The sequence below is a fragment of the Ziziphus jujuba genome, chromosome 7 (genome assembly GCF_031755915.1).
Source record: "Ziziphus jujuba cultivar Dongzao chromosome 7, ASM3175591v1".
Lineage (NCBI taxonomy): Eukaryota > Viridiplantae > Streptophyta > Magnoliopsida > Rosales > Rhamnaceae > Ziziphus > Ziziphus jujuba.
In genome coordinates, this window is record NC_083385.1 from 14,172,529 (window position 1) to 14,182,809 (window position 10,281).

A 10,281-nucleotide genomic window follows, 5' to 3' on the forward strand; every position below is an offset into this window, starting at 1 on the left:
TTACACTGTCAGAATCGGAATAATGTAATGTAAATAAACTCTTTCCGAAGACAAAGGCAGAGAGAGAGAGCAGGCTGAGTTAAAAAAAAAAAAAAGTATGCATGACTTGCCAAGACAAATGTACAAAAGAGGAATTTCACAGAAAACGGTGTCGTTGGAGGTTGTCTTATCCCAATCCTATGGGTAGTAAATGGTAGATACCTGTCGTCTAGTAAGGATAAAAGAGTAGTAGGTGCAGTACAGAAGCTGAGCTACTGTTATGAAGTGACTGGAGGGACAGATTGTGTTCTGCCCCCGTGAAAAAAATCCAATTGAATCAGATCATTTAAATTCAAAACCCCAGTACATTAATACGGTGCACCCACTAAAACCACTATTATTAGCCAATAAATTTTTACACCAAAGACTAGGGGTAAATTAACTATGACCGCAGGGCTTTTCTGGGTATTCAATGGCAGGCTTACCCATTCACCAAAAACAAAAAAAAAAAAAAAAAATCATTTTAAAAAAAAAATTTATTATCCTTTTTTTCTTAAATGAAGCTTTAATGGAGGGTTTAAGGGAGGGTCTAAAAAGAAAAAAAGGAAAAAGAAAGGGCAAGGAAGAGGAGGGAGCGTAGTAGGGTAAAGCAAAAGAAGAGGTCTTTCTCATACACAGATCCCTATGGAAAGCGGGAACGTTGCCCAGCATTGCTTGCTGGAACTCATTCTTTTTGTTTAGTTTAAAGGAACTCGCTTTGTTCTCTTTAGAAATCTTTTCAGAGAGAGAGTGAGAGAGAAAGAGAAAGAAATAGAGCATAGATTCAGTTGCAGAAGTTTGGATTTGTTTAGAGGAGTGGATAGATTTGGTCCAATCAAATTCTGCAGCTAACAAACAAAAAAAGATAACCAGTTTCAAAGTAGAGGGGAAAAAAAAAAAGCCTCAAAATTTCTTTTTTTAAAAATATATTTTTTTGATATGATTAGTTTATTTGTTTCCCAATGATTGAGTTGCTTTGCCTTAAGTGAAACTTGCCAAGAATCTGTTGTGATGCTGCTGAGTGGGAAAGAAGAGCAACATTATCTGTTGTGATGCCGCTGAGTGGGAAAGAAGAGCAACATTGAGAGGAAAAAAAAAAAAATGAAGTCCATGAATAATGATGATGGTAACAATAACAACTGGTTGGGTTTCTCTCTCTCTCCTAATATGAAGATGGAGGTCTCTTCTGACCCTCATCACCACCACCAACACCAAACACACTCCTCTTCTTCTTCTTCTACTTCTTCAGCTGCTGTTTCCCATTGTGTTCCAACTGATTTCTTCCATTCTTCTCCTTATGGGATATACTATGGTGGAGTTGAAGGAGAAAATGGGGGTTTTTATTCTCCTCTATCTGTTATGCCTCTTAAGTCTGATGGGTCTCTCTGTATAATGGAAGCTCTAAGCAGGTCTCAGCCTCAAGGTAAAATTAGTTTCAAACATCCTTTATATTATTTTTCTCTTCTGGTTCTTTTTTATTTTATTTTTTTTAATGCTTTGCTAAAATATTTTTGTTTTTTGTTTTTGTTTTTACTTTTCTATGACTAGCAATGGTAACAACTTCTACTCCAAAACTAGAGGACTTCTTTGGGGGAGCAACTATGGGGACCCATCACTATGAAAGCAATGACAGAGAAGCTATGGCTCTAAGCTTAGACAGCATTTTTTATCACCAAAACCCAGAAAATGAGCCAAACGATCATAATTTGCTGAACCAACTCCAGCAAAACCACCCACGGCACCAGCAAGATCAACCTCACGGGCAGATAGAGAACCAGCACTACTCTTATTACTCTGCTCTTAGAAGCCAGGATTTGATGTTGGACAATTCTAAAGAAACCCATATTGCAGATTGTAACCTTCAGCTTCCGCCAATGACGGATGATGGTGTTTCTGACATGAAGAGCTGGGTTTCAAGAAACTATTCAGCTAACCAAGTTGGTTGCATGGGTGATAATGGTGGTGAATCTGGGTCTGTTGGTGGAATGGCTTATGGAGATTTGCAATCCTTGAGCTTATCCATGAGCCCTGGTTCCCAATCGAGCTGTGTGACCGGTTCACAGCAAATCTCATCCACTGTGACTGATTGTGTAGCTATGGATACGAAGAAAAGAGGCCCTGAAAAGGTGGATCACAAGCAAATCGTTCATCGGAAGTCCTTGGATACATTTGGGCAGAGAACTTCTCAATATCGAGGTGTAACAAGGTATATTAGTTGCAAATTTTATTATTATTATTATTTTTTTTTTTTTTTAAAAAGGGGTCTTCTTTATATGAAATTAGTTTTTATTAATTTTGTATATTTTCTTTCCGTTCGTCTTTCTTCTTCTTGGTTGATTTCTGGTATTCAGGCATAGATGGACTGGTAGATATGAAGCTCATCTGTGGGACAATAGTTGTAAGAAAGAAGGTCAGAGTAGGAAAGGAAGGCAAGGTTAGTGAAGAAAAACACATGCAAACCAGTACTCTATATGGCTAAAGACGTTCAATAAATTCTGGGTTTTTTTAGTCCTTTTCTTGTCTTGTGTGCTGACGATCTGCTTTGTGGTGTTTTTTGCTTGACCTTGATGGCGTTTTAATCACATGGCCGTTCTTAGTTTATCTGGGTAAGCAATTTTATATACAATGATTATTTTTTTATTTTCATAATGTATAATCTATAATGAATATTACATAATCATTCTAAAATTTATATTTTAGGAGGTTATGATATGGAAGAAAAAGCTGCAAGAGCTTATGATCTCGCAGCGCTCAAGTATTGGGGACCCTCTACTCATATTAATTTCCCAGTAAAGATCTCCATTCTCTTGTAATTTTATTTTACTATTTTTTTTTTCTTGTCCGCGAAAAGCTTATCTCAATTTTTTTTTTCCACCCCCCTGAAATGAAATTTTGGTGTTGGTTTTTTGGCAGTTGGAAAACTATCAAAAAGAACTTGAAGAAATGAAGAACATGACCAGACAGGAATATGTTGCTCACTTAAGAAGGTACATCTTTTTTTGCTTTTGTTCGTACAACCATGGCATATTCATTTCATTTTTCCTTGTTCACCTTTTTCACCAATAATTTTTTTTTTTTTTTTTGGCAGGAAAAGCAGTGGATTCTCTAGGGGTGCATCAATATACAGAGGAGTAACAAGGTCTGATTATTTGCTCTATTTTTTTTATTTCTTGGAAAAAATTTGATTAATGTGTCTCTAAGAAAGAAGATCTAAAATCACCATGAAATCTATTTTTTGTTTTTCAATATGTAACAGACATCATCAGCATGGAAGATGGCAAGCTCGGATTGGCAGAGTTGCCGGGAACAAAGATCTATATCTTGGGACATTCGGTGAGTCGTCTCAAAATTCCCGAGTTTTAATAGGGCAAAAAAAAAAAAAAAAATATCTGTTTTTGACATTGTTTGAAAAGTTGGGTCTGTAAATACTTGGAACATACATCATTTTTTGGAGCGTGGCCCATAGATCAAAGCTGTGATTTATGACTTTAAAAAGCCAATCTGTAAGGCACTTTCAAGATCTTAGAAACTCTTTTCTTTATAACCTCAATAAGTCCACTTTAGTACACGTTGCTGGTGGACCGTGTGAACAAAGCTTTTGCTAAGGCTGTGTTCTTTTGCCGAACCATGCACAATAAATGACACTTTTCTGAGATTCAACTAAGGTATGGTGGATTTTAGTTGTCATTAATGATTATAATTCTCCTTTTGGATTGAAATTTTAGGCACTCAAGAGGAAGCAGCCGAGGCTTACGATATAGCAGCCATAAAGTTTCGAGGTTTAAATGCTGTAACCAACTTTGATATAACGAGGTACGATGTGGATCGAATCATGACGAGCAACACCCTTCCTGCTGGAGAACTCGCCAAGCGGAACAAGGAGACTACATCTGGTAGTGAAGCTTCGGATCACAATGCTGGTACTAATAGCAGCATTAATGAGGAAACAAAGAACAACAATGAAGGTGGATCGGATTGGAAGATGGCACTGTACCAGTCGACTCAGCATCTCGATGAGAAACCATTATGCATGGAGACTTACAAATCCCAAGCTTACTCAGTTGCCCCTGACAACTTGATTCATCATCAAGAGATAGAAGACTCTGCGAAAATGGGAGCTCACTTATCGAATGCTTCATCATTGGTGACGAGTTTAAGCAGCTCGAGGGAAGGCAGTCCAGATAAAAGCAGTCTTCCAACGCTTTTCGGAATGCCTCCATCTGTATCCAAGTTCTTTTCATCGTCAAGTCCAACCAATGCTGTGAATTCTTGGATTCCATCAGCTCAGCCAAGGCCTACAATCTCTTTGCCTCACATGCCAATTTTTGCAGCCTGGACGGATACATAAACTTGGTTATCAAAAAAACTTATTCTGTCAAAAGGTTTTTGAATGAACAAAACTTAAGAAAGAAAAGAGATAGATAGTTGAAGTAGATTTTCTGTAGTGGAGACAAAAAGAAGGGGGTGGTTAATGGCATGCTTATTTGGGACCTGTTCATGTACAAGAAGAAAAAAGAATTTTCACTCATCTTTTTAGCCAATCTTGTTCCAAAAAAAGAAAAAAAAAAATCTTAAAAAGAAATGGAGGGAAAGCAAATTAAAGGAGATGAATTGAAGACTGAAGGGTTTTTTTAATGAAATGATTTTATAAAGTAATATTATGGGAATGAGGGGTATTCATAATTAGATTCAGCTTTTTTAATGGGTCCTGTTTAAGTACGAGAACCAGCTCAGTTTGTATCCCAATGATGAAGAAGAATATGAATGATCTTTTCGTTTTGAGCCTTTGACCACACCATATAGATAATATAACTTACTCTCTCTCTCTCTCTCTCTCTCTCTCTCTCTCTCTGTGCTAATGGAAAATCATTACTGATATCCTTTTCACTTGAGCTTTTTCCAAAGGTAACAGACATTCCTTCCCCTGAATTTAAAGAAAGTGAGATCGAGTGGGTGGTTTATGCAAAATGGATTCCCACTAGGACTTTGTGTTTTTGATTAATCATTTGATGACCCATTAAGTACTTGAAATTTGTCTGCTATTTTGCTGAAAAGCCTCTCTTTGATGGAAACCTTAAAGTTGTTTATTTTTATTTATTTATTTATTTTTTTCTTTGCCCACTTACTGTAAAATTAATGATGTTGGTCGTAAAAGCAATCCCATGTCCTATTATGAGCTCTATCCAATCAAAATTCAAAATTTCTTATATATTGGAAGTATGTTTTACACGTGAGGGGTTTAACAGACCATGTCAAAACTATTTTGGGTGCCACATTTGAGTCTAGCAAGGAAATCTTTAGTTGCATTAGATTAGAGTAGACTGAATTGCTTCGTATATAATTTTATCAATTCATATACAATCTTTCTTTATGCTAATCATTGATAAGATTACAGATGAAATAAAATAGTTCAATCTAATTTAATGAGATTTTATTATTATTATTATTATTATTATCCAGGGCATTACTGAAAGCCTGAAACTGAGGAGAATGAGAAGATACAAGTTTTGGGATCTACCAGAGTAATAAAAACAGAGAAGAAAATTGTGTCTCATTATAGTAAAATTCAAAGAGAGGTTAATATGGTTAACCTTTCCATTGTGATTTCTGGTAACCCATAATTCACCATAGGAAATTGTGCTTCTTCTTCTTCTTCTTCTTCTTATTTTGTGTTTTGGCAAATAAATTGTGTTCTTTTTTATTGATAGGTTTCATAACGAAAGAATAATTTAGCTCTGCACGTCAGAAACACTGCCACCAAAATGAATATGATGAGATTATACGATTGGCTAGCTGGTTTTGGTTAGTTCCTTATGTTTTTATTTTTTATTTATTTATTTATTTATTAGTATTATCTTTAATGATACCCTTCTTTTCGATAGAAAATTGAGGGTGTCTGTCTTCTTATATTTATGTCTACGATCAGATTTAATATATATATATATATATATATATATATTATTTATTATTATTATTATTACTACTATCATATGTTTGAAGAAGAGACAAGAAATTAATTATAACAAAAATATAAGAGACAAAAATTAAAAGTGGACAAGACAGTTATTGCCTCCAAATAAAAGGCCGGCCACCTTGTTAATCTCCACCCCATGATTTTCCCTAAACTTCACTAACAACTTTTTCTTTTTCAAGCCAAAAAAACTTTTTCTTTTCTTTTTTTCTTTTTTACGTGAATGATATTAAAAAACATATATAAACTTAATTTTCAATGAACATTAGTACGGGCAATTGATGAGATAATATTATTACATTCGTGTCACATTTACAAAAACAATATGTTAAAGTTGTATCACTTTTCTTTTTTCTGACGTGGTTAATGTCGTATCATTACTCATGATATAACTGATGGTAACACTATTGTATTACCTACCATGTGAAAAAACCTCACCTTCACATAGTAATAGTAAACAAATCAGTTTAAGTAGCATCGATAAGGGTGTTAATTGTCGACCAAAAATTAGATAAATAATTTGGTCGCTCAATAAAGTTGGCCCTTATTATGATATTATAAATGGGTTTTGCGAGGTTAAGAGGCTTCGAAAATTCTGGTTGGTATCCAAATTTAATTGCAACAATACAAAACATTGTTCCGTGTCCACCAACAATAATACTCATATGCTTGAAGTAAAAAAAAAAAAAAAAAAAAAGACAAATTTTAAGGTTTCTTCTTGTGAACGTAATAAATCCACTACTGCTTTTGCGTCACTCTCTATTATCCCTGCACAAATTCTTGCTTTAGTATACAAATTAATGCCAAATTTTATAGCCAATAATTCAGTAGTGAAAGGAGTAGTATATTGATCTTGCCTCTGTGCAAATCCTATTCTGAATTATCAACCAAAAAAAAAAAAAACACACACACACACACACACAAAAAAACAAAAATCCTAAGCTGAATTACGTGCCAAGGAAGAATGGTCATTTGGGGACAATATATCTATTAGCATTAATACCAAAAAATTAGGTGGTAAATGCTTTGTCTCACTGATGTTTATGTCGCCGAGTTCCTTTATCTTTCACCAGCTGACTTGGGCATGTGGGATAATATAATTGCTTTCATTGTTGGGAATGATAAGTATGGAGGGAAAGTGAATGCTGTAAAAGAAAGAGTTGGCACTGAAAATTTGGTTCTATCAGCTTTCTTTTTTTTAAATTACTTATCAGCTTTCTTAATATGATAATTAAGTTTAAATTTAAGAGTTAATCTGAAATGTCTCTGTATATATGATATAAAAGACCATAGTTATTATTGTTGTTAGCACCCAAATGATCATCATCTAAGAACAATTGAATGGTAATTAATATACAGAATTAATGAGGTAATTTATTAATTAAGGTAGTTTAGACAATTTTTTCAATGCTTAATTAAGTAATCTTACTATTTATCACCATTAATATCAATTACCATCTTATATAATAAATTTGAATTGGTGCATTTAGTTTAATTAATTTTTATTTTAAAATCTTAAAAATAATTTCTTTAATATTAAGTATTTAAATTGTTATTTGATATATAAACCACATTCATAATTATTCATTAATAATAATAAATAATATGTTTTCTAATTAAGAAATAAAGAAGGGCAAGCATATACGGCCGAAGTACTAATCGGTTGGATCAATATAACTTGTTCATTTGAAGTTGGTGAGTTGCTCTACAGCTTGGAATTGGACAGCTAGGACTTATACTTATGACAGGATCCAAAAAAATCTAAAGCGAAGATCCTAACACTTTTTGGCATACACCTACCTTGACAAACAAAACACCCTTTTCCCGGTGCGGAATAAAGCAGCATGCATGCATATGGTCCTTAATTTCCAAATAAAATGATCATTTTCATTTGGATTTAGAATATGGGAATACAACTTAATATATATATATATATATATATATATGTATATATGTATATATCAACACCCCCAACCCCCACCCAAGAAGAAGGGGGGGGGGGGGAAAAAAAAAAAAGAAAGAAAAGAAAATGTCCATATATATTAAGTGGTCTAACTCAATCTCAATCAACTACACAAATCAACGAAGGCATTTTTTTTGTTACTTTCAAGTAATAGAAGTAGGAGGATATGGTAGACAAAATCGCGACTTTTCCACTGCACTGTTTCTGTTTCTACAGAATTTTTTTTTTTAATTTTTAATTTTGGGCTTGAACTGTTTCTATAGACTATGGAGGCCAAAATTGCTCTTAAGTTATTGTGGTAAACAAGCTTAGGAAAGAGAATATTAAAGGGAATAAGCATGGATGGATATTGGTGCGGCCAAAAGGGATAAAAAGAGATAAAAGAGTTGTGTTAATGTTGAAAAGATTGCCAAAGTTCAAAGCGCTATTAGTTGTCCTTAATTTGCAAAAGGTGTACGGCTGGAATAGAATAAATTCTTTGGAAAATTTTAGTGTCATGTCAAACAAATACGCTAGCATAGCTAGCCAAGTGACTCTCTCTCCGACTTCATTGATGTAATATGGTTTTCCAATTGTTTGGATCACCGAAATGTGAATTTGGTTGTTTCATCATATATAGTTGTTGCTCATGGTGTAAAAAATCGTTAATAGCATAGTTTTAATTTGTCATATTTATAATCAAAAAGTGTTAATCATGAAATTGTCAGTAGGATTTTTCGTTGGACAGTTGTGAGACTAAACAATGGCAATTACTAGCATTTGATGTGATTTAGGAGGAAGGAAAATTTTCTTACTGGTGAAAAGCATGCGGCGATAATTACTTATTTTTGAGATTGAAAGTTGACATTAATTAATTGCAGCACCTAACATCTTTTAGTTACCATTCCTCTTCCATTCTACCTTTCTTCCTTTTTATCGACTTCATTAGGAATGATCAAAGAGTTCACTCGTTTGTTAGGGTCAGAGGACATCCTAAGGTAAGTTCTTCGAATTTAACCAACCAAATTTCAAGTTCATAAAAGCAGGAAATTAAAAATAATAATTATTATTATTACAATTTAATAAAAAACAAAAAAGGAATTATCAAAGAGTTTACTTGTTTTTAGGGTCAGAGGACATCCTAACGGTAAAATGTGCTAATAATAACAGCAATAATAACAATAAACTGTAATTAATATTGATTTTATAACAATAATAAACTTGTTTAATAAGAGATTGATCAGTGTTACTGGGATATACGGCTTTAATTATACCACTGTTTCTCCGTACACAATCTTCCCACTTCCGATAAAATAATAATAATAATAATAATAATAATAATAAATAAATAAAGATTGATCTATATTAAGCTTATTCTATAGAGGGTGGTGGAAATATAGTTTCAATTCAGTGGGTTTGCTGAAGTTGACGATGTTAATTTATTTTCCAATTAAAGTTTTCACTTGTGCTTGATTAATCTTCACATTCGCACACCATTTTCGTCACTGTCCTAGGCCATTATTAAGGATTAAATCATGAAAGGACCGTGAACCAACAGTAGAAAGAATACTTTGATGATCAAAACAAAGACCCTGTTTTGCTGCTTTTTTTTTTTTTTTTTTATAATTTTTTTTACGTAATCAAACTTTATTATGGATCCCCTTTAACTTTTTTGAACCATTTTTAATGATTTTGCCTGCAATCAAAAATAGAAATCCCAACTTCCAAGTTGACGCAGGCTTTCAGATCATATATTTTATATGATGATCTCAAATTTAAGTATAATTATTATTAAAGTGGCATATTTATATAATTGTCTATGACATCATGACGCATAAAAATCAAGTCCCTATTTGCCACACCACTGTTTTTTTTTTTTTTTTTTTGGGGGGGGGTACTATCTCTCTATAATAATAATTATTTACGCGCTTAATGCCAATTAGTAAAATAGTGACTTCATCTTTGTTATATTTCACAATGATTTTACTCTCTTTTAAAAAAAAATATTATTATTATTATTATTTTGTGCCGGTGGGGTTAGATTTAAAGGGGTAATTGGGCTAGCCAAATTCAAAGGAGTTGAATTTTCAAAGGCAAAGATGGGGACAAGGAGATCTTGGGCCGGAGGGAAGAGTTGACTTAGCCCTGGACTTTTGAGCGCGAAACCAGACCAGACAATCCACAACTGGTAGCCGTACAGTACGATATGGACCCACCATTTGGGTTGGGCTTTACCGACTGAGTGGTTAACGCGTGGAAAAATTGGCACAACGTTCCCTTTTTTTTCTTTTTTTTTTTTTTTGAAAATTATAAACTATCCTAAATTCTATTATCTTTGTTGTTCCAATCC

General features: G+C 33.5%; 1 protein-coding gene across 1 annotated transcript; it reads left to right on the top strand.

Annotated features, from left to right (window-relative positions):
• Window positions 1–561: 561 nt before the first annotated feature.
• LOC107424971 (AP2-like ethylene-responsive transcription factor ANT) lies at window positions 562–4,803 on the top strand. The gene is made up of 9 exons (XM_016034888.4): window positions 562–1,441; window positions 1,567–2,224; window positions 2,370–2,452; window positions 2,616–2,624; window positions 2,719–2,807; window positions 2,932–3,005; window positions 3,107–3,157; window positions 3,275–3,351; window positions 3,744–4,803. Exons 1-9 carry the CDS (start codon window positions 1,120–1,122, stop codon window positions 4,364–4,366), a joined length of 1,986 nt encoding a protein of 661 aa, XP_015890374.3. The 5' UTR covers window positions 562–1,119; the 3' UTR covers window positions 4,367–4,803.
• Window positions 4,804–10,281: the final 5,478 nt, after the last annotated feature.